Below are 25,926 nucleotides of genomic sequence, written 5' to 3' on the forward strand. Positions count from 1 at the left end.
GAGGCTAACAATTTAGCAAGCTAGCGAGTGGGTAACAGAATGCAGTAAATGCAAAGACATAATGACAGAGGAGAAAGATGAGGCCGTTGAGAATATCAACATTTTCTTTAGACATATTATAAAATTACCAAGAAAAACAATATACGACTAAAATTACAATATATTCACTTATTATGCACAGCTTCCCTGTAATTATAGAGAAGTTTGGACGCATTTAAAATGTTAGCTACGGGGAAGATTGTTGCATATTCTCTAAATGATCCCTGAGCAAAAAAACAAACAAACAATTAAACAGAACAGATTCTTCCAAATGAATTGATTTGCTTCTTCACTCTCTGAGCCCATCACAGTACAGCGCCCCCTGTGGGAGCCCCTACTCTCTGCATTTCCATTGGGATTCCTCTGATTTTTATACAAGGCCTGCTAATTTACAACAGCTCAGTCTTTGAATTTTGGCTGAACAGAAAATCATGCCGGAATAAGAACATTGTTTTTTATTGTCTCATGTATTTCTTTGGCTGTTTCAGAGTTTATGTCTTCTTCTAAATTAAATATAAATAATTTTTAATATAAAAAAAATCTGAGCTCCACCAATTAATCAGCCAGACCAATATATTTCTCAATATTAGCTTTTTGCAGATATATTATATTAGTGAGTAGGCGTACCATGAAGATGTGTTTATGGTAATTTAGAAGCAGTGTTGCCATTACAGTTTGTCCACCAGAGAGCTCTGACAAGTTTATTTTCCAACTGTAAAATGTCCCGCTTAGTACTTATCCTGGTGACAATTAAACAAATTTAAAGGGGCATTCCACCCAAATTTTACATGAGTTTGAGTTTATCCGTCATGAGAAGATAACCAAAGAGGACGAGATAACCTCAGGTGAGGCTTGAGACTGTATATTTTATGAGAAAGCCTGCATTATAAACCGGAGGTTTGGGATTTGAGAGAAGAGAGCATTCAAGCATGCATTATGGGAAATGTAGTGTTTCTGGAGTGTGACCCAAAATAGAGTCTAAAAGTCTGAATATCTTGGTCTCTGCTGCTTCAGTTTTGACCATTCTTTGTTTAACCCACCTCTCATGAGTCTCTCAGCGTAATGGAAGCTCAATACTAACTCGCTGGAGTGCTCCTTTAAAGTGCTTGTTTATGATATGTAAAAAATATCAGCCGATATATCACCATGGGATTTTTTTTTAAACTCTCAATTCTCTATATCATATTGTCCAAAAAAATCCAGTATCTATCAGGCTTTAATAAAAAATTTTGCAGTCATACAGTATATCAAAGTATTCCAGTTTTTACATATAGGGCTTAAATTAGGGATGCAATGATCCGACTTTTTCAGTGCCGATAGCGATACCTGGGCTTTGGGTATCAGCCGATATATTGTTATTAATCAGCTGTATGCCTCACTGTGTAGAAGAGACTGGGATTATTCTTTTATGTGTTGGGCAACATCAGGCTGGACTTAAACATGACTTTCCTAACAAATAAATACATTGATATACATTTGGTGAATTGTTATTTATTATTGAAATAATAAATCGTACACCAGCAACTTGGTAAAAAAATCTTCAAAATTAATAGGAATTACAATTCAAGTGTAAACCATTTTAATGCAGCAACATATTGGTCAAAACTTAAAACAGGAATAAAAATTCCAGTCTATAATGTATATAGTATACTGTATAAACATAGAATTGAATTGAATAGATAGGCTCCATTGATACCCAATCCAGCTATTTGAGTCAGTATCAGGCCGATATGGGATCCGGTATCGGTGCATCCCTATAGCTTAATGGTTGTGATCAGATCTAAGAAAGGTGTAAATTATATTACTGTACGTAAAGTTTCACTACATTCTTCAAAATCCACCCAACCTGTTGGAATGTCACCTAACTTTGCCACCTCCTGCTACTTCAACCCCAAAAATAATAAAGTCATTAGCCTCAGCTTGCTTACATGCTAAACGAAGAGAGGGAACACATGGTAAACATTATCCCTGCTAAGCATGCTGATGTTGGCGTTTAGCCCAAAGCACCGCAGTGGCCAAATACAGCCTCACAGAGCTGCTATAGCATGGCTGTAGACTTTTTTTCGTACATGCTAAATTTGACCACCTATATGAAGAGAAACACATACAGTACGTGACCCACTGACACTGGAGAGGTTTTTTTGTCTTCAGTCAGTCTGTCTGTCTTTCTTTCTGTCTAACTGACTGTTTCCCTGTTAACAGCAGCCTGTTGTTCTTCTTAGTAGACTGGCTAAAACACCTGGACTCTGAGGTCAAAATGTATTCAGTGTTGTTAAGATTGGAGTGTTAACTTGGAGGATTGTGTGTATTTCTATACTGCGCTCAGCTCCAGATGATTTACCCACCTGAGTTGCTCTGAGTTTCCCAAAAATCATTAAACCACCAAGTCTGGCTGTGTTTCATGTTCTTCGAACAAAGTGTACCACCACTGATGTGCTTTTGGGAATCCCAGAGCAGGTATAGTCCAGTGGATGTACCAGTATTAAAAATCTTATGGGATGTATTGAGATCAGAGGGGGTTTGTGTACGTCCACTGGACTAGTGCATCCTCCCTCCCCTACACAGCTCATGTCGGTGCTGCAGAGCGCCACCTTTAGGTGTCTAAGGGATATTGTGGCAACTGATAGCTGATTTTCGTAACCAATATTCCTGTTTTGTCCTGTCTCTGTCTGTCTGTCCATCTGTTTGTCCCTCCGTCCATCTGTCTGTCTGTCTATCTGTCTTTTTTCTAACTTCCTCCTTTTTGGTCTGAAATATTTTACTTGGTTTGGGCTGGTTTTGTTTTGAGTTAATTCTCTTTTTTTTTTTTCTACTTTGTTTCATTTACAAATGCTTGTAACTGTAACAAATGGTTTATATTTGCAATTTCTGATGTGCTATCATAACATGACATAAATGAACATATCATAACTCATTACTTTCTGTCATAAAAAAAATGCATTTCCATGCACATTTCTTACATTACAACTTTTTTTTTTACCATCTCATGACTCATGCCGACTGTTTCATTTGCTAATAATGAATGACCCTTCACAACTCCTCCCTTAACCTTTGCCCTTTTACCTGTGCTTGTCATCTTCATGTAGCCACGGGTTATGAGAAGTCGCGCAGCCTCAATAATATCTCCGGGATGACGGGCGCCCCGCTGCGCCTCACCCCCATCACCAACTCCACCTTCGAGCCCTTCGAGCCGCCTGGCCTCAGGCGGTGCCACTCCCCCATACCCTCCATCTTGTAGCATAGCTGACAGGGAGAAACAAACAACAAAACGTCAACAACAACAACAGCAACAACACAATATCAAATGTTTTATTCGTCTTTTCTTTTCTTTTTCTGGGGAACATGCAAAGAAACAAACGCATCAACGTGGACGGAGTGTCTCATGGGCATTTGATTCATCAAAGCTGCTCTGTCATCACCATTACTCCCAACAAGGAACTAGAGGGTCCTATTTTAAAAACCACAGAATAGCTAAACATTACCGATTAAGCTGAGCTAGACGCTTAAGCAAATGTATTTTAAAATACACAAACACAAACTAACACACCTGCCTTACTAACAGGGATAGAGTCTAGGTTAGTGTAGACTGATATGATAGTTGCTTTCCCTGTGCTACTTCTCGCCTGTATCTCGACACTGCACTCGCACTTCAACGCTTTAAGACCGATACTTAAGAGTAGCTAAGAATAAGAGTCTTTTCTAATATTAAGCCTCAGAATGCGCACATTCACACGCACACATGGACACCGACATGTTACTGCAGCATGCATGTTTTACTCATGAGAATCTTCAGAATAAGAACACACGCTATACCTTTGGGTAGAAAAAACAAAGACATTTTTGTATACTTAAAGAGTAACTTTGGTATTTTTCAACCTGGACCCTGTTTTCCCATATTTTTGTGTCTAAGTGTCAACAGTTGTTATTATAAGTGTCTCCCAACATTATGGAAATGACCCTACAGAGATTATTATTATTATGTTTTACTTTTTTGCTTGATCCAAGTCCCGCTCAAGGAGAAGTCTCGTTGTGAAATCTAAATATCCATAAACTCTGGCTACAATAAATACGGTCGGCCATCGAATTCAAACAGCTCAACCACATTGTCAAAATCATCTAAATATTCAGACATTGAAAATCTTTTCGATAACACTAAGCTACGCTTTCTGTACTCCAACACAACAAACTCTGCCTGGCTGCCACATGTATTTCCACCATGGATGTATTCCACTATTCTACCGTTGTCTTCCAGCAACACGTCACCCCAAGAGATTTCAGAAGGAGACTTCTCCTTGAGCGAGACTCTTTCCATAATGTCAGACACTTATAACAACAATCAGAGCCTGCCGTGGCAAAAAACAAGCACTTTTAGTGGACGTAAATGACGGTGCCAGCTTGCCCCAATAGCATCATATTGCAGCCTGTGAGCAGCTGCCGTCTACAGCGCTCCCTCAGTACTGGACCGATTTCAGAAATTGTTCTCCCTATTTGTCAGTCAGACACAAAAACATGGGAAAATAGGGTCCAGGTTGAAAAATACCAGTTACCCTTTAAAGTCAAAATCATATCCCTGAAAAGGAAATACCCCAAACTGTAGCACCTCTGCACCTTTGAAAAAAAAGCCATGTAGGCTGTTGGATGTTCAGTTCTTTGTGTTACATTGAGATAAAACAACCCCTGTTACACATATGTGCAAAGTCAGTGTTTCCCTTTAGTACAGGAGAGAGGGTGAAATTATTGTTTTATACCGTGGACAGCTGGGGGAACAGGTGTCTCTGTCAGGGTGGGAAGCAGGTCATAGGACAGTGGTTCCCAACCTGGAACCCCTGAGGAGTTGCAAGATAAACCAGCAGTTGAGAGACGATTAAAGGGATATCAAATTAGGTCACATATATATGTATGAAACATGATTATTTTTATTTTTGTAATATCTTTGCCTCATGAATTACTGGATAATTTCTCCTCTCCAGGCTTTGAAAAGTATTCAGATAAAGCAATCTGAGAAGTAACAATCTCTCTTCTAAGAGAATTCTAAGATAGTGACCTTTATATATATCAGCTGCCCGTTTGTGGATCAGGCTAATATTAAAGCTCCGTAGGACAATGTACAATTTATGTGTATTCCCATAGTGCAATTGTACATTATGCTGAATTAACCATGTGAGCCACCACTGTACAGATAATTACACCCCCAAAGAAAATGTGAATTAATGTCCGTTTCCATTTACTGTTATACCAATATTAAGAGTTGTTTCATCTAGATAAAGAATTTCTAATGTATTCATTCACAGGTGGAAGGAAAAACACACTTTCAGTGACTTATACCCAGCCTAAATTAGGCCAGGCTTTCATTTTGTTGTGCCACATCTTCTGGCTATGTACCCAGTTTACCAAAAATCCCAAAGAGGTTGGGAATCACTGTCAAAGAGGATTATGGGATGCTAGGGAGCAGAGGCTGGTACTGGCTGAGCTGTCACACGACTCAACACTGCAGAGCTGGGACATGACACATGTTGCGTAAAATACATAAATAGACAAAAGGAGCTATAAAGAAAGTAGAGACTGTAGGTGAACATACGGCAACTTTGACCTTTAGCCTCACAAAGACCTCCAGTGTAGTCGTCATGGAAACTTGAGCAGTAGAGTCTGATCTTCACCACACTATATCACTCCTCACCTGCTCTCCATGCTCTCTCACCTGGCGTCTCAGCGAAAAGGCTGAGCTGCAAAGTCGGAAGAAAGGGTTGATCACGAGGAACAGTATACCTAGAAAGTTGATTTGCTTTCTTTCAGAGAGTGAGATGAGAAGATGAGAGATCACTCTCACAGTCTGTGCGTAAATTACTTAGGTGGAGTCAGGACGCAGTTAGCCTAGCTTAGCATAAAGACTGGAAGCAGGGGGGAACACCTAGCCAGGCTCTGTCCAAAATAAATAAAAACTGACTAATAATCAAAGGACGATTTGTGGTTTTAGGTGCTGCTAACATGCTGAAAGTAGGAAAACAACAGCTGCGTGCACTTCCATGGTCTTGTTGCCAGGTTTGCTACCATCATATTTTACAGAGCAAGGAGCAACCTTTTTAATCGGCAGTCTGGACAACACGAACATTAATGAACAAACCAAACATATTGTTCGTTCAGATCCCCCAACTGTTCCAATGGACATAACTTTTCTAGGATGTCTAGATCTACGATTCCTGTCATCTGACTCCGCCCAAATGCACAAACGTATTTGATTGGATATCTACAAGCCAATCGCAGTGTCCCACGTCATCTAAAGTGGACTGCAGTAGAGCCACACCCTCTTTATCAGCAAGCAGCGTGAGGCTCATTTTAATCTATTAATCATATTGTTAAAGTACACTGTCTGTGTTTAAACTGTGTTTAAAGTAAACACGAGATGTTATATGACTTATTCATGTCAAAATGACTTGAGGCTAGCTGTTTCCCCCTGCTTCCAGTCTTTATGCTAAGCTAGACTAACCCCATCCTGACTCCAGGTCCGTTCTTACCGCGCAGACAGAGAGATTGACTTTCATCTTCTCACAACATTGTTGGAAAGAAAGCAAATTAGCATATTTCCCCAAAAATTGTTAAACTATTCCTTTAAGGCGATTGACTTTCTCTTTATCCTGAAAAGTTTCGGACATTGCAGCTCAGCCTGAGTGTGAGAACCGTGGTTTTCCTCAAGTCTGAGTTCATCCCGCCACCACCATCATCACCACCACCACCACCACCACCAACAGCGTTACTACTTGCACTGACTCCAGTGTGACTCAGCAGCCAGTGGCAAAATTTTTAGTTTTTGGCTTCTCTTTCTTTCCCTGTTTTTGCCCCTCCTGAACCCCCCAACCCTTCCCCCTCTTCTGTCCGTCCACCTCCTTCTTTGTTTTCGGCTGCGGCTGCTCAGTAGGAGGCACCGTGAACGGCTACTGGAGCGACAGCCCGTGGTAGAAGAAGAAGAGCGGATGACAAAACGCCACAATGGAAGAAGAAGAGAGAGAGAGAGAGAACATGGCAACAGAGACAGCATACAAACATAGAAATATGCAATGTAGATATAAATGAGACTGCGGGCGGTTGGGTCAATGTGTTTCTGTTCAGTTAAACGTTGTATCTGGGGCACACACGAGTGTGCACGTAGATGTCTGTGCGTGCATGTGTGTGTGCTCAGACCTGCATCTACCTCTCGACTGAGATGCACAACTTGGAAAAATACTTTTTTTTTTTTTTGCTTCTGGAAGACAGAAAGGAAGAAATCATTCTTTCAGTTGATATTCATTATTAACAATGTGTGTGATCACATGATGATGTCATCTTCGAGTGTACTTTTGTTTTTATTAATCTACGTTTTTTTTGTTTTTTTTAAATATAAATGTTTCTTTTTTGTTTGATTTTCTGATGTTGCAGAGATGTAGTTGATTTCAGAACAACAATGTCAGACGTGTTCGTTGTTTCAGACAGTAATTACGTATCTGTTGGTTCTGTTTAAAACCCTCGTCCTCATCTCTCGCTCTCACCTTCCTTCCAGAAAGTTAACAAAGAGAGCCTTCAGCCGGCAGGAAATCATTCCTTTTGATTTGCATTAGATTCCCACAAGAGAAGAACTATCACTCGTGAACTTAGACTCTTGTTTAGGCGAGAATATCCTTAAACAAGAACCACTTAGATGTGCAGAGGAAGTTCGTAAAGCACTGTTTGTCTCTTAAGGATTTCCTTTATTCAGAGGAATGATTCTGTGCTCTGAGGTTTCTTCCTTCCTCTTACTTTTTTTTTTTTTTTTTGCATTCAAGCTGGGAGCGTTGGAAGGTGAGAGCCCCAAATGAGGACACTTTGTCATTGTTTATTTACTACAATTAGTTCGACATTTTGTGTAAAAAAAACACTTTCTGTGCACTGCGTTTGGAGCTATAGCCAGGAAGCAATTAGCATAGTTTAGATTCAAGACCGGAAGCAGAGGGGGGGAAATAGCTATAGCTTGGCTCCGTCCAAATGCAAAAACATACACATTATATGTCATTTGTTTAACACGTAAAGAACAAAAATGTAAAAATGACTTCAGGAAGTCACTGCGCCTGGCTGCTGGTCACCACGAACAGCAAAGCATTTTTACAATTTCCAACTTTTGTGAGCTTTAGAAGTGTTGATATGCAAGATTTTGGAGATTTTAGGCCCATGCAGCTAGCTGTTTCCCCCTGCCTCCAGTCTTTATGCTAAGCTAACATACTGTAATTGCCTCCCGGCTCTGGCTCTGTACAGCAAAAGGGATTAGATTTATATCAATTCCTCATCTGCACTATCAAGAAAGTGAATACGAGTTTTTGATTTTTTTTCCCAAAATGTCAAGCTGTTCCTTTAACCTTCGGCTATATGTGACCTTGATTCGGGGTCATGCAGGGTTTTTCTGTTTCCTGTTTAGCCTCGTGCTCAAGCCAGGGCATCGGTTTCCAGTTTTCCTCAGGAGTCTATAGCTGAATCCTGATTCATGTACGAATGAATGATTTAAGAAGTTTGAACTTCCACTGGAAGTTCAGGATTAAATTCCCAGTTGTAAAAATCGTTTTAACCCCCCCGATCCTACTAGACATGCACACCAGGCACACATACACACAGACACACATACATAGATGTAAACACTCTCCAGTCTCTCTACTGAACCGGTCTATCGTTTCTCAACATGTCATCCTCTGCTCATCCTCCTCTCCCCCTCCCCAGCGTTCACTTGTTGTGAGTGCGTCTGTCACTCCCCCCCCCCCTTACCCCCGAGGCCACAGCTGATTAGTCGCTTTTGTCATAATGATGTACATATGTAAAGTTTGCGTTGTATATGAATCTGCATGGGTTTCCATTGCAAGCAATAAGGATACTGATATGACTAATAATGTGAGGAGGTTTGATAAGATTTTAGCTTAATGAATGTGTATATATATATCATTTAGACTACTAAGAGTGTGTATGGATGTGTGTGTTTAGATGCATACATGTGCACTAACAAAGCATGCAGGACAAAAAAAAAAAAGTTCACCTCTTTGAATGCAAGAAGAGGAGGGACGGGCTGACATTATGCATGCCAAAATGCTATGATGCTATTGGTCGGAAGAGACCAAGTTAGGTACTGTAACGGGGCCGGGCGGGGGTGGGAAAGTTTATTTTTGCAGGGAAGGGGAGGGGTTACATTTCTAGTAGGTCTTGTATAGCTGCTTTCTTATCGAACTTGAGAGACTTATGATAAAAAACATACTAACAATCGTAGCTTATGATTTTTTTTCTTCTTTTTTTGCTTCTCTTTTCACAGAGAACTGTTCTGACAGCCCTGCGCTAATCAGATATATGCAAAAAGAAGCAGTAACTGTGAACTAATGCTAAGACATGAAAAAAAAAAAATCCAGCTTCTTCCATCATTGTCTCGACTCCTCTTCTGCAAGAGAGAGGAGAGACCATGCTCCTCCCCCAAGATACCTCCTCGCCAAAATCCCCCTAGCCATCATCTCATTGGTCCGCTTCTTCATTATCTGTCCGTGACTTCATCCTGCTCATGTCATGTTTCATTTCCTTCTGTCTTGTTCTATTCTCTATACACTCGCTGCAGTAAGTTCAACAGAAGGATACCTCTGCAGTGTGAAATGGCAATGATTAAATGCAAGTTTCCACAAAGGATGAAGATCAGGGCCAGATTAACCTGCCAGGGGGGCCTCGGGCAAAACTGAGCTGCGGGCCCCTTATGAGCAAGCCCACTCCCCACCCCCCTCCCACCCCCCCCTTTTTTTTTTTTCTCTGTAATGACGTCAGGAAACACTTTCCGCTTCACAGGAATTTATTTCCTCCATGGCAGCTTCCATTAACTGGGCTTCCTAAACATTTTTAGTCCTGACTAACTCTAGAAGACACATAAATGGACATGAAGAATTTTGCTAGCCTAGCAACATTAAGGCTACAAACAACCCATAATGCAACACTCTCTGTAGGAACCTACTGTGCAATACGTCAGACCGGCAATACGTCATCCAGAGTAGGCTTGCATGACCACGCCCCTTTTTAGGGGGAAACCAATCCCGTGTCCCCTCGTAGACGGTAACAGAGTAAACAGAATAAGTTGAAACATGTCTCCAAACTTCTACTTTAAGAGTAATAACGCTATGCTGAAGAGTTGCTGCGTAGTTGGTTGCACCACAAATATATCCAAAAATGCTGAACTCCGATTTGTTCCCCTGCAGTGTTCTAAAAAAGATCTAATAGAGGGGCTTTATGGCTCCAAGCAATAGACCAACTGCACTCCCTTTTTGGGGGAAAGAAACTCGCTGTCACAGGCAATCAACCTTAATTTATTACGGTATTGCGCACACTAAGGTTCAAGATTATCTATATCACTGTCAAATAAAGGCAAAAGCCAAAGAAAAATACGTCAAATTGCATTGAAGTCTATGAGATCTTGTGTTTTCTATCCCCTAAAAGGGGGCGTGACCTTGACTTTTTGCGAAGTACCCGTATGTGCCGGTCTGATACGTAACTTAAATATAATGTGACCTCCCCCACACTTTCTCAAACATAATAATCTTGTTTTATATTCTGGCCAATCCAGTATCAACTGCCAAATCAATTAAAAATGCTGGGAAGTTAAAAGACCCCATGGGATCATTACTTCCTTTGTGTGACGTAATTCCCGTTGAAACAAGTCAGCGGGTGTGAACCAGCTGGTTATGCTGTCAAAGACAGATTGATTTGACAGGATGGTCAAAAAGGCGAGATCATTGAAAACTTTCTGATTGTGGACATGGCAGGGATCGTGCTGAGAAGTTCAGTTCAGTTTATATTGTGCTGAGACGACTATCTCCAGAAGTGCGTTCATGTGGGTTTTCAGAGAAACCCACGCCTAGTATAAAAGATCCAAACTTTTCCTCGTCACGATTCCACGTCAGGACGGTCGTGTAGCGTGTCAGACTTTTATGCAGGAGACCAAAGCCCGTCACAGACACACAATTAATGTTCAAGTTTTCTTTATTTTTAATCTTTACCTAGCCCTATCAAAATGTTTTAGTTACCATGGAGTCATATAGGCCATTTTTGCCACACCGATGATTTTTTTCCTAACCTTAACCATAACGTTGTCGTCATGTATAGATATTACAGAAAGTGACAATTTTAAAAAGACATTGGCATTGGACGTAAAGAAAGATCTTTGAAGAAGTTGCATTGCAGTGAGAAACCACACTGCAGAGGCACCCTTCGAAATTCAGATTCTATTTTAATTATAAATTAATTCTTAAGCTTCTGCCCCTTGTTGCTAATGTTTCTCTCCTTTCCATCCATTCACAACTCAGGTATCTCTTTACTCAATGTCCCCCTCTGTGCCCCCCCGTGTTTCTGTTCGCCCACGTTTCCTCAAAGATGTACTGTATGTATAACGAAGGGAGAGATAAGAAAAAAGTGTTCTCTCTTTTCTGTCCCTGTGAACGCCATGTGCTCTGTTTTGTGGCTCTTGCCCCCCGCCCCCCTCCTTCAAAAAATGCAATTTTGCTTTCCTTGTCCAAATGTGCTTCCTGTCTTCTCCTTGTGTCGTTCCCTCGTCTCTCCACCCTCTTTCAATAACTGTGTCCCTCCTCTTGAGAGACACACCATCCACCCCGCCCCCACCACCCCCCTACCACCCTGAAGTCTCTCACAGCAAAAACCAAAAAAGGAATTGAGTATAATTGGAGCAACTTCGCACCAAGAAAAAAAAATCAAAGTTTGGCCTAACACGGGATTTCACCAAGGAGGAAGACAGGAATGGACTTTTTAAATGAATGAAAAACACTGCTGTGATATATCGTAGATAGGGGAGGAGGGGGAAAATGTGCTGTGAAATGATGTGTTCTGAGTGGATTGTCAGCCGAGCAGCATCAGAGGGAGGAGATGGAGGAGGAAAAAGTTTGGGGAAGACAGAAAAATGTGGTGATGATGAGGAGGAGGAGGAGGAGGAAAGAAAGAAAGAAGCAAAATCGCTTCTCCATGTAAGAATGTGTACCTCACTGTTGTTCCTGTGCACCGTTTTTGCTCCTTGTGTTGTGTTCCCTCACCTGTGTGTGGTTCTGTGTTGGTGTGACATTTTGTTTTATGTTCTGTGTGTTTTTCGTGTTGTGTGCCGCACTCTATTTCCTTACCTTTATTTCTTTCTTGTAGCCTTTGTGTGTACCACACCTGGGTCAAACAGCCTTCACAAACGCCAGCTATACGGCTTGTTTTATCCCACAAAGGTGCAGAAGAATTGTCAACTGCACTGGAGTGAAATGAATTAGAAACTGACCTGCAGAAAACCCTGCAGGTCTGACGGTTAAAGTGGGATGAAACAAAAAGCTGAAAAATCGTTATTTGGCCAAGGTCTGGTCTGTACATGTGCAGGACACACCAACTGAGATGCTCCACTCTCAGCTCTTGGTCTGGATTTTCGGCACCCAGTCCTGGTTGGCTGCAGTCCTCTGGTTTGAACTTTGACATCTCTAAGTTTGTGACCTTGATGTGTCTCGGTCTCATCGGCCTCTTAAATTAGCGTCCAAAGATTTGTTATATCAGAGGACTGAGCAGCCCCCCGAGGACTTCTGCAGACTGTATCTGTGTGTGTGAGTTACAGAGACAGACGGAAACGTTAGTGTGTGTCACATTCAAGCTCTGTGTTCTTGGTGTTCCTTGCATGTCGGCTGGGCTGGGCGAGCTTCGTAGTGGTGTCTTTTCTTTGCTTCCGTGGTGTTGTTTGGCCTATCATTTCCTCGCCTTGGTGTACAGTATTATATCGCTGTTGCTATTGTTTCGTATACTGAGCACCACTGGAAATTAGAGTTTAGGTTATAGGAACACTCAGTCTGCCATTGTAGAAGTCTTTTAATTTCTACATTCTTGCTCCGACCCGAGAGCTTGGAAAGTTGTGCAAAGAAAGGAGGTTTTCTACAATGGCGAACACCATATATCTCATTTACAACATGAAAGAAACTCCCACGGCCTCTTTCCCAACAGCATCTTTGGGATTAAATCTGTTGATGTTTCACTTCCAGTGTAGACATAGTAAGTTATAATAATGCACACAGTGGCTGCAGTTACAACATTATGCATTTTGTCAAAAATTAGACATAGAGATAAATGCGGCAGCTAAGTACAAAAAAAATATCAACTCAACGTCCAGTTATCGGCTTTCTGGAGCATTCGACCACATCTCACTGTCTTCATCACTGTAAATTGTTATTACCGATACATTAAAGTGTAAGTAGATGTAGCTGCGGTGGAGTTAGATAGGTAGTTTAATCCAGTGGTTCCCAACCTAGGGGTCAGTCCCCCTCCAAAGGTTATAAATTTAAGGGGTCATGAGATGACTTATGCTGATGATTAACTCCCCTACACACACATATATATTATATTTCTTGGACCTTTCTCTAATCTTTGAAGCTTGAGCCTTTTATTCAAATAAACAGTTTAATGGGGAGATCTCTTTTTGGTGGGACTTCTAAAAACTCAGACATCTGAAACATGTGACAAGGTACCCCAACTAGATACAGATTTTTCTGTAATGGGCCACAAACCAAAAGGTTGAAAGCTCCAGAAAAAGATACTGAACAGACGTTGAGTTTAAAAAAATTGTAAAACTTTTGCATAAAAGGTCAAAATGTGAGATGTATACCAAGAAACAGGTGATCTTACCCCGACTTGATGCTTTTGGGAAACAGGCCTATATCTAAAGTGGTTCTGCACTGAACCTCAGAAAGATATCAAGTTATGTTCAGCAGAGGAAATGGAAATCAAAACAAGCTGAAATTTTATTTTGCTGTGATGATGGTGGGTAAAATAATTGTCTATTGTTTTGCTAATTGTGGACACTTAAATCTCCTGATTTGTTGCTTTTCATAGTCATAGGAAAATTGGTCCCCTCTGTGGTGAAATATGAATCTCTGATAGCAACATCTCCTGGGCCAACACTGGTAGATCTGTGTTGGGTTGCACCAGCTATTCATAAATCCATCACTAAGTTTGAACGCTTCCTACGTTATTTGTAACTGAGTATCTCAATCAGGTTGCATCATTAAAGCTTAAGACATGTCTCAGCTAGTAAGGATATTAGTAACGGTAAATTGGAAACCTGTATAGCGCTGTCCAATCAAGAACAATCTCAGAAAGTCATTGTAGCATCACAAGCTGGCATAACTTCCAAAAAAGGACAGTTTTAGAGGTGCAAAAGATACATAGTTTGTTATATTTATGTCTGTTTACGTGGAGAAATCTGTGTTTCACAGTTAGTAGTGTTCATACGGTTTAGAATGAGTGGAAAATTTCAATTATGCTAACCTAACTGAGCGCCATTCACTCATTCAGTCAAACGTTATTGGTATAACGTTTCGTAATTTGAAAGATATATTATGCTATTTTTTGTGAAATGTAATTTAAAATCTTCAAGATTTACATCATTATCATCAGTACATCCGTCAACCGTAGCTTAGCTTTGTCAAATACCGCTGTTTGGTAAGCGTCGGTCTCCGATGCCGAGGAGCACTGACCAAGCGGCGGTATTCGAGTTGGGAGTGAGAATGTGTTGGTTAGTGGGTGTAAATATTTAGTAACAACTAATCTCTATGTAAGAACTAGTTCATGAGGAGCAACCAGTTTTAATTTAGTGATGCGTAAAACTCCAACTTACATTAGAACTAGGTTTATGAATTCATGAACAGCTGGTGCTCCATGCAGGACTGTGTATCTGAGCAGATGCTATTCTTATGAAGTCAAAGAAAGCATTACTTTACCCACCAGCATCCACTGACGTACAGAATGTGCTTCGACCTTGACCTCCACCAGACCTGGATGTTACTAAATACACTTAAATACAATGATCAAATGCTTTGTCTGAAATATCTAAAGCCTTTATCGCCTATTACATAGTGCTTTTCAATTAAATTACGATATTTTGTTTTATGGATTGTACACGAAAAATCTTGAATTGTTTAACTTTCTGACGAGCTTTCATCAAACTCTTTGCCATGGTCTGGTGTCTGAGGGTCAAGAGTCATTACTTCTTCACTGCAAATGTTCACTAAATTCTCTTTTCTTTCTCCCTTTCAGTGCTGAGTTTCTAAACCCCCTACCCCTTTCTCTACAAGAAGAGGAAAACAATAAACTTTGAAACCGCTGCTCCTCCATCTCCCCCGACGGGATTCACTGTAGAAAACGGGAGGGAGGTAGAGAGAGAGAGAGAGAGAGAGAGAGGGAGAGAAAAAAAAGAAGACGAGTGGTAGAAACCATCACTGACACTCTGCCCTGAACATCTTCCATCATCTGTGTGACACATTCATATGCAACATCGCTTGACGATCCCAACGAAGAAAATGGTCACGATCACATAAAAGCTATTTCAAGACGGGAGAGAAAACGTTCTCGCCAGGTTTGAACTGATCTTTCAGAGTAAACCACAGCACGGATGCTCCCAGCGTAGCAGCCAGAGGGCCTTCTGGCACATTTGGATTTGGAAACCATGCAACAAGGATGCCCTTCCATTTTAGTTTTGTCGTCGCTTTACTCTTTTTTTTTTTTATTTCAAGAAGCTTCGTTCTCAACTGTTGATTTCCAGTGGATGTTCCATTATTTTGGCAACTCAAAGCACTATGCAAGGTGAGGGGTGGTCCATCGTGATGTCTATAACGGCTCTGGCAGAGTCGGATCCAGTGTTGGCGCTGGGCTGCCCGGGAGCCAGGACGCCCTGCTAATCTCTGCTGAGCTACAGGACCTCTTAACAGCAGGCTGAAATCTACTCATACATATCAGAAAACATCAGCCATATCACATGCATATTTGACATGATCCCAATACTGTATTTGATATCGTCTGAATCTATCCGGGAGACAGTTGACATCTCGGGACTTCATGTTCAACTGATCGGGTTGAAATACCGAGATCTCAGCAAATGTCAAAGAGCCAGTTTTCATCCACCTCGTGATGGAATTAACCCAAAGACAGACAGACAGAGAGACACATGGATGGACGTACCGCTGAGGGTGAACAGAAGCCCTCAGAGACAAGAAACTGTCCGTAACGTCTGGTAAAGAAAAGGAGGTGTCACTGAAAACGAAGATGCGATTGACCCCTCTTTCTCACTCTCTCTTTCCCTCTCGAGTGTTTACGGTATCTTGACCGCCCCCCCGCCCCTCCCCCTCCCTGCATCTCAGCATCGCTGCTGCTCCTCCTCTTTAGCAAAACTGCATGGCATGAATGAAACCAATTAAAACCTGAAGAAAGACAGTCAAAGACATAATGGATGGTATAAAAAAAGGGGGAGGGTGGGGGAAGAGAGAGAACGGAAGGAGTCCATGAGAGAGACCATAGATTTTTTCCACGCTGCAATGTCAATGCAAAGTCATCATCATCATCCAAGCTACTTTTTAACCCCTAAACTGGCTGCTAATATGTGCAAAACAGCATCTCCTGCAGCAAAGTGCTCTCTCAGAAGGCATGATGGATGAGGAGGAGCTCCCTTCCCCCCCTCTCTGAGGGAAAGAGGGAGGGGGCAAGGAGATTCTGCAGACCATACACTCTATACCTCTGGGGATGTGGGGCAAGAAGATAGAGGCTTTTAAAGAAAGCAGGTATTCAGCAGGAGCGGGAGAACATCTTTGAGAAACTATTCTAGGGACAAAAAAAAAAAAAAAAAAAAATGGCAACGATTGCAAATTAGAAATGCATTTTTATGACATTGTTTACCAGCATGAATATTCTGCATGACTTCTGCAAGCCATTCTGATCTCCCCCATGAATAACAGGGCTAGAAATTGAGAATTTAAACATGGAAATTTAACAGAAATTATGTTATATGCAACAAATTTAAAAAAAAAAAAGAAACTGTAGGATTGTTTTTTTTTTCTAAAACATTTGTTTTTCAATTTTGTTTTTAATGATAAAACACAAATAATTAAGAAAAAAGGGTTGCAACATCTACCCCCTACCCACACACACACACACACACACACACACACACCCCTCTAAAATCCAAGAAGACTCCCAACTACTGCAAGTATTTATTCTGCTACTACAAGTTTGTCTACTACTACTTCTCACCTGACTGCTACTCTGCTTCTCCTTCTTCCTCTTCTTCTTCTTCTTCTTCTTCTCTTTCTTCTTCCTCTTGTAGCCTTTTACCAGAACCCTTATACGTAACTCTCTCCAATGGCAGCTGTGTATGTCTGTGTCACGATGTGGACCCAGAACTATCAAACTGATGTTGAACTGAACTGTGCTGTCCACTCAAGAGATGTCGTTTATTCCGTGCATTTGAATTGAAAATGTCTGTTGTCCCATTCTTTGGAACTTTTTTCTTGACCTTGATATCCAACACTACACTTTCAAGTTATAAGAAAGGGTCATAGGGTCAAGGATAAGTCAGGAAAGGTATACAGGTGAAGGTTTTTATCCACACAATGATCCAGGCAGGTCTGAGAAGGTACAAGATGGTTGCCTCATCATCCAGAGCTGTTGTTCCACAAGCTGATGTATTGTTTCTTTTCCCCAAAGAGCAGTTGCTTTTTGGTAATTTCCTTCTAGAGTCCCTCCAATGTTATCAGTTCGGGTTAAGGTTAAAATCAATTTCTGTTGTACGGGGTCAGGGTTGGGGGTTAGAATTAATTCATTATATATGCTTAAGAACATTTGGAGGCTACCAAAATTCTGTGAGATTGAAAAATCCGCAAAAATCTAATTTAGTCGAAAAATATCTCAATCAGCCTTAAAAAAAAACATGTTTAATTGTAGATTATAAACTCTTTTTCTCATTTTATGTCAACTATATGGTTGCCACAGACCTGACCAAACACATGGAAAGACAATTTGTGGTTCAAGAGATTCAAGGGCTTCATGGAAACACCTAAAGACTAAAAAAGAAAACAATGACAAACTGAAGGATGTCGTCTGCAAATGTTTGCTCCAGTAGCTTTTTCATGATGTAGCTTTACTAAAATTTGCCCTTTGACTGTCAGAGAATCACACTAGAAATAATGAATTAACTTATGTATTCAAGGGGATTGATAATTTATTCACCCTTGAGTTAGCTGGAATGTAGCCACAATATTGGCTCAGTTAAAGCTCCCATATTGTTCATGTTTTCATGCTCTTGTTTTCCAAAGAAAAATAATCACTTTCTTCTGGAGTTGCATGAAAGTGTAGCTTAATTTAAAGTGTATTTATTTACTGAATGAGGATGGAAAATAAGTCATCGCAATGTTAAAAATCTATCTGGCTGATAAAACCAACCAACATGCTGCTGAAATCAATGCAACTTACTCCTTCCGGTTATAGTGGTATATATGATGTCCTTTGTGGAAAAACCTTCCATAAAAGTGCATAAAAATCCTAAAGGTCTGGCCTAGTAATCATCACGCCAAACTATTTCAAATTCATAAAAAGGTTTTTTTTATTTAACAAACTGTCCCAGAACATGTATAGTCCTGCTAACTTTCCAATTGGTGACATTTAGTATCTTAACTTGTTCTTAAAAAAACAGTGTATGGTATGTCCAGCTAAAACATGTAGTAACTATTCCATAAGCCTGTAAATGGAGGGAAAACTGAGCAAAGACAGCCCAAGGTTAAACCAGTAGAGCGGAGGCTTTCCAGTTTATTATCCGTGAATGTGACCCAATTTGAAAGACCTTAGTAACTGGTTGGTGAGGTAATAACTCCAAACAAAGTCTCATTTAAACACTGCTAATACAACCTGGTGAGAAAACGCAGAGGCCGAAGACGCACGGAATACAGTACAGTGACCAGCATTAATGTATGAACAGCAGCAGTGGTGAGAGGCAGCCATCTTGGCTCTATTTATTCAAACAGGGTTGGCCATGTTACCCCCTATCATCAGAAACAGTACAAGCAAGGATGTTCTGCTGGGCTATGGGGGAAACTATTTTCTCACAATCTTCAGACAGATTTAGATAAACAGGGAAATACGCAGGGAAATACGCAGAAAGATTAAAAAAAATGCCTTTACAGGTGGCAGAAGCACTGAAAGCTAGCAGGTACTCGACAGATGTGTTATCACAAAAAAAAAGCTATTTGTGCTGGTACTTCACATTTGTTTTTTCTCGTGTCTTTATTGTGCATCTCATGTTCATTTTCTATGCTGTTATATTTATTTCAAATGCTCTGTATTAATTGGTATTTGGTTTATGAGACTATGTGGGCACCACTTGGGCAAAGTTGTTTGAAATTTTGTAGGTATGGATGGATTACTGAACGGGCCAACTGGCCAACTGGCACATGTCTGTGCCCGGAGGCCCGTTGTCTCATAATCCATCCATGGGTGTAGGTTTTCATTTTGTGGCTGACATACAGTAGGGCTATAACAAACATCCAACCAGAAATATTCCTTTTCATGGCTTGTCCCCTATTAAAACAATTCTTTAACGCTAAGAAATGACAGTACACAAACATTTTAGGAAAAAATGTCCAGCTGTTTGCAGACAAATCTGCACTCTCCTGTCTGTCACTGCTTTTGCCAAACTCACCAGCCAGAGAAGTTCATCAGCTGTAACTTCACGCTTTTCAATAAGGGCTATCGAGCTAAAAGAGTCTACCTTAGGGTTTTGTGGACTGGACTGTCACTAAATGTGTGTCACATGTACCATGACGTGTTCAACCGTTGTCACATTGCTGGGCTGCTAGGGGACAAAAGTTTCTATAAGAAGGAACTTAAGACCAACATTGTTTGTGTTGATATGAATTATTAACCCCTGTAGCCATCTAAATTTTTCTAATGTTGGAATTGGCAATTTATGCAACATGTGCTAGCCTCACTACCTTACTTGTTTAACTAATGTAGATTTTGTTTCATATGCCCTGTAAAACCTTTCTTTAACTTTGATTAGACTAGACCAGGGGTCTGCAACCTGCGGCTTAAAAATGGAAATGAATAACTGTTTTTTATGTTTACATTTTCATTTTTATTTATCATTGTTGTGGGTCTATGGTACGACGGTACGACGGAGTATTAGGGCCACATTGAGGAAAAAAAAAATAAATCTGAGATTTCGATAATAAAGTCACAATATTACGAGACTAAAGTCATAGGTTTACGAGAAAAAAAGTCGTAATATTGGGAGAATAAAGTCATAAGTTTAAGAGAAAAAATGTTGTAGTATTATGAGAATAAAGTCATAATATTATAAAGTGGTAATTTTATGTGTTATTTTCTTTTTTCTCATAAAGTTATGACTTTATTGTCGTTATATTGCGACTTTTTTTCTCGTAAAGTTATGAATTTATTCTCGTAATATTACGACTTTCTTTCTCATAAAGTTATGAATTTATTCTGCAAAATCTCAGATTTGTTTTCCCTCAATCTGGCCCTAATACTCCGTAGTACATTTGCACTTTGGCCCTCACTGCATTAGACCTATACTATATACTTAGACTATAAACTGTGTTACCTCTTTTGATAGTAAAGGTTGCTGACCCCTGGACTAGACTCTGGTTGGTCACTGGAAAGACCGCTCACCTCATTTTCTTTTCTTCGTATTTCAAAGTCAAGCTGCAGTCCATCCAGTATTTATTTAGTCTGAGGTCATGCAGTGTATGACATAACCATGCATTATAAATTGTAGCATTCACAGCGTATGCAGCCACACTTACTGAACCCGATAACTTGAAGGGGCCACAGCTATGAAAAATACATCCCCGGCTGGTTACATATGAAGTTTGGTGTGCACTATGTTATGCATTGTGAGCAAAAAGGTTACTATTTGGTGCCCATACTATACTCTACATAACTAAATTACTGTATGTCATCACACTCTAACAGCAGGAAAAAAAAACATTGTGTGTTTTTCAGACACTATTCTCTGTATCATTCTGGGGGAGTCTGGTCAAATAACAAGGAGCCAAAAAAGTAGGAGACAGGGCTTATCTCAGGAATACACTGTATCACGAATCTGAGAGGTGGGATGTTGAGAGATGTTATGATGCTGCAGTGTGTATTTTCAGGAAAGTTTCAAACAATAGTTTCGAATGAACATTATGATCATTTCAATGGATCCCGACAATGCTACTTGAAGCTTGGATTTTTCCGTCCTTTTCGGTCTTAAGTGTGTTCAACTGTCCTTCCACGCTGCACTAGGTCTCATTGCTTCCAGCGTGTTCGTCTTTTTTTTTATGTGGTATACTGTATGTGATGGGAACCGATTCTGATATTTTATGTCTTCCTAAATGTATAAAGTACAGCTTCAGAAATGTCAAAAATAATAATAATAATAATAATAGCCTACAATGTGCTACACCAAGGTGAACGCAACTTCTTTCAGTGTCATTCATTTTGTTGGTTTACATTGCTTTTTTTTTTGTAGTTTTTGGTTTACATGTCATATATTTTGTAACATGCAATTGTGATGAAGATTATAACAATGGATCGATAAATACTTTTGTATTCAAGCATGCGGTGAAGATAAAGATAGCCTATATGCGCGTGCCAGTTGGGCTAAATGCTTTATGTCATTGGAGATCAACTGGTTATGTGTCTCAGATGGGGTTTGGGGGTCTAGTCAGGGAGGGCAAATATGGCCATTATAGATATCCAAGAAAGAAAGAAGGCTTTTTAACCTGGTTAAACACCTGTCACTGCAGAATGAATGCATACAAGGGGACTTCTGCCATGGCCCACTGTAGATGTAAAACATTTCCATAGCAATAAAACAGTATGCGATTGAGCCAACGATGTTATTAGACAATATTTCCAATCAGAATTACCCATAAATTAGTGTATTGCTACCTAATGGCTGTGCAAATGAGGGGGTTTGACAAAAATAAATGGAATACTCCGCTTATTTATCAATTGGCCATAAAGGTGGGAGTCTTGTGAGAGACAGATTAAGAAAAAAAAGGGGGTGAAAATTGAAGCAGCTGATGCCAAGTTAGTCCGACTTTTTAGTCCCTCCAAAAAAGGCTACCATTCCCATAATGCAACTGAATAGTGTTTGTCATTAGACGCTTGCTTCAAACTCCACACCAGCAACGTATAAACTCAATTTAACAGCAGTCATTTTCAAACAATTCGGTGTAATGAAGATTTATTCTGGTAAGACTAAGTTGACTGGTTATAACCTCACAGAAAACCCTGATGGTCCAATCAGAAACTCTCCTTGGTCTTTGTCTCGCAGTGTGTCTATAGAGGCTGCAAATGATCATTAATTTCACAAAAACAAGCAAACAAATAGAAAAAAATTGAAAGGTTGAAAGATCTTCAATCCTCTGGTGCCCTGCAGAAATGACCTTTGTTGCTCAGTTTGAGAACACTTGGTAGTCGATGTCTGCAATGACTTGTTTGATGCGCTAAAGTATGGATAAGAAACGCTTCAATGGTTCATGGGATATGGGTACAGCCCTGCATCACAATGGGATCCCCCCTCCCCCTTTCTCCCTCCATACATTTCCTAAGGCATGTTGCTTCAGAAACCCACCTAAATAGGTCATACAGTATAGGCTAATATAGAGACCTGTATGGCAGGATAGGAAGAAGAGGAAGTGATGATTATTCCACTGCAGTGTAGTGGGGACAGAGCAATAATGGCATAAGGTCTTTTGTAGGGTTTCGGTTATGTGTGTCTAAGAATGTGTGTGTTTGTCTATATATATATATAAATGAGTTGTGTGTGTCAGAAAGGAAGCATGCTGTGCAAACTGAGCTAAGCCACACCCCTGTGAGAAGACTGACAGCTGAGCTAACCAATAGTGCAACTTTACTTGAAACACAAACGACGAAACAAACATATCAGGACAAGATGCAGAGGAGCGGCTCTGCCCACTGTCACACCCCACCCACCCCCCGCCTTCCTTTAATGCTGATTGGAGTTTTAACGGCCTGTGTAATAACCCTAAACCCTAACCCAAGTATGTCACGAAGCCAGGAGCGATCTGATTGGTGGGTGGTGAATCAAACAGGGCAGAAATGGTTGCTGCACACAGAAAAACATCTGGTGTAACATCAGTGATTTGGGTTTTGTCAGAAGTGAAATTTTTAAAAAAGCATGCATACTTGCCAACCCTCCCGATTTTCCCGGTTTCCTCCCGGGTCACAATTCTCCCGTATTTCTCCCGATTTATGACACATTTTCACACTTTTTGTTTTTCCTTTTCATTTCTCAACCTGTTTCTGGCGCTGTACAGCGTCTATAAGCCCTACTGTTTCCACCCGGAGGACAATAGAGCTACACCAACTGTCGTTTGACGGGCGGAAGAGAGCAGTATATGCTGACGACACAGCGCAGTTTGAGCTCCATGTTTGAGCTGCTCTCGCCGCTGGGTTCGCCCGAAGTAGGGCTTTGCTCGACGTAGCGACGTGGCGCAAGCCATTGGAAATAATGTGTTTCAGAGCGCAGTGGTGATGTTGTCGCGTTGTGTCTGAAAGGAGATTCAGTGAGTGAGAAACGGAGAGAGAAATGGAGAAAAGAAATGAATAAAAACTGACGAATAGTGATAGAGATTCACACAAGTTTACGCCAGAGGGGCGAATTATTCTGTTTTCTTTCCTGGGAATTAAAGGTAAAAATTAAAAGTTTAATATAAAAATGCTGTTGTAGTGTACTTCACCAGGATGCAGGAAATTTTTCTGGGAGAGGACCCCATGGTTGGCAAGTATGAAAGCATGCAGAGCAGCAGTCTACTGCCCTGTGGATTCACCATTTAAACTTGAAAAGACACAGCTAAACTTAAGTTGAGATCTAAAACTTAGCTAGCCTGAAATCATGAATAACATCTCAAGGTCAGGAAAAGGAAAAGCTAATAAGTTGACCCTAAAGTTAAAGTCGGGCTCTAAAACTCCAGTCTGCGTTTCTTGCAGCGACCTCTCCTCTCCATCCCATGCTCCGCACCTATCCTCTCTCTCTCTGTCCTTTCCTCCTCTTCCTCCCCTCCTCCTCCTCGTCCTCCTCCTTCACTTATTTTGAGGAAGAAGCTTCTTTTTGCATCTCTTGTTCTTGTGTTTTTCTATCCTATGTTTTTTTGGAGATGAATTCTAAATGCATGCATGGGAAACTTTAAAATGACGACTTTAACTAAATCGCGAATGGCCACGTGGAGGGAAGCCTCTCCTACGTCGAAAAAAAAAAAAAGCAAAGGTTCTCCTCCCCTCTTCCTTTCTCTGTCAGGTTACAGTGACACAAACAAAACGACAAATCCTAATCAGTCATTCTCTGTTTAATTGAAGTGCTTCTTTTCATGCGGGCATGGGCATTCTTCACAGAGCAGCAGACTGTGATGTGATCACTCTCTGGAGGCAAAACAGGCTCAGTTTCATGAGTCCAATCATGGTTTTCCAGAAGCTTCCCAGCACCGGTGTCGAGGTTTTGGTGCTTGTTTGGGAAAACAGTTCTTCATTTTTCTGTGTCACCATTTCAGAACATATCATAAGCATATTGTCATCTTTCTCTTTACTTTATACACTGCTTTTACAACGTTTCACTGAATCATGGATGCTGAGGTCATGGAAATCATTGTCAGACTACCATCACCTGCATCTCTATCTGTCTGTTCAGGTCAAATAACATATTATTTTCACTCATTTTTCATTCTTAACTTGTGCTCGTTTTGCTGTGCCTTCTCTTCATCATTTTCCATTTGTTTCTCTGTTTTTCATAAACAGAAAAAATACATCAGTTGATTGGCTGATGGTCCCACAACAGGGATAAATAGTGTTATGTGTCCACTGAAAAGAGAGACAGAGGAAAAAAGAAGGATGACAGAGAGACAAGAGGCTTCCCTCCATTCATGAATGGGGTTTATGCCATAAAGACTGATGCTGGATATCATTTTATTGTCACAACACTGGAGAGAGAAAAATAAAAATAAAAAAGAATAAAGAACTGTATAAAATATATTTCAATGGAATGTTTATTATTTACCTTTTCTATTTTTGAAACATGTAAAGAAACAAAAAAGGTGAAACTGTAATAATTCAACAGCATTTGTGAAAAAGAGACTTATTAAAAAAAACAGTTCTGTTGTTAAAATGTATGAAGGTTTGACTGTGAATGCTGATTTACCTGAGCAACTCTTCTCCTTTACTGATAGGATAAATAAAAACCAGATGAATAATAATAATAAAAAAAAAATCACAAAACTACTGGGTAAAAGCAAACAAATTCAGTTTAAAGAGAAAACATAGAAAACTTAATAAAAACATTAAAAGCTTATGCCAAAACTTTCTATTTGTGTCCTGTGCCTTTTTTTTGTTTCTGCTTGTTGTAGTTCACAGCTTTGATCGATTTCAGAATTCATAAACCGGGGCAACCAAAATGACGGGTCCCTTTATTGCTGCATAGGACGGGAAAAGTCAAATGTCTAAGGAACTGTGTCTGTAGGACATTTCATATCTCATGTCTCAGTGAGACTTACCCAGTAAAAAAAGTCAAATATCCTCAATGAATAATCTCATGTCAAACACCAGTTTATTCAGCCGATTAGATTGTTGTCAGGCCATTGAATAGACGTTATCAGTCGTTTTAAGCCCCATAGATGTGGGTCAATAGGGGCCTACTACACCCACAAGTAAGTTTTAGTATCTATTCATATGGTAGATCACCGAAAGAAGATATAAAAGAACACAACAGCGACCTCTAGTGACCGTAGTAATTATGACAGGAGCAGAAGCAGAAGTCAGGTGCTGTAGAATAGACTGAGTGAAACTCCATAAAGTGGTGGAGGTCAGGGTCTCAGCTATCGATCTTACACTGGTGTCAGACTCATTGGCAGGGGTTTGCTCATGGGAAGTAGCTAAAGGTACAACTATAGGAAGTGATCATTATCCTCATTATCCTATAGTAACTGACATAGGTTTGAATGTAGAAGAATATGGTATAAGAGGATTACAGATATGGTCCTTCAGTAGTGCTGAGTGGGTTGAAAT

The 25,926-nt window shown here is 40.3% G+C and overlaps 1 protein-coding gene across 4 annotated transcripts in view; it reads left to right on the forward strand.

Annotated features, from left to right (window-relative positions):
* Positions 1 to 18,987, forward strand: part of LOC119502013 (potassium voltage-gated channel subfamily C member 1-like) — an 88,387-nt gene extending 69,400 nt beyond the window's left edge. Inside the window, exons 5-6 of one of the 4 annotated variants that reach the window (XR_005209993.1) lie at positions 9,335 to 12,029; positions 15,115 to 18,987. Coding sequence is in view for 3 of the 4 variants with exons in the window: in XM_037792833.1 (XP_037648761.1) it covers positions 3,126 to 3,277 (152 nt within the window). In the remaining variant the exon portion in view is untranslated. Of the gene's footprint in view, positions 1 to 3,125; positions 4,227 to 6,949; positions 7,285 to 9,334; positions 12,030 to 15,114 lie in introns of those variants that run through there. The other 3 variants (XM_037792833.1, XM_037792834.1, XM_037792836.1) reach the window with 3 other exon arrangements.
* The last annotated feature ends 6,939 nt before the right edge of the window (positions 18,988 to 25,926 follow it).

Source organism: Sebastes umbrosus, chromosome 14, assembly GCF_015220745.1.
Source record: "Sebastes umbrosus isolate fSebUmb1 chromosome 14, fSebUmb1.pri, whole genome shotgun sequence".
Lineage (NCBI taxonomy): Eukaryota > Metazoa > Chordata > Actinopteri > Perciformes > Sebastidae > Sebastes > Sebastes umbrosus.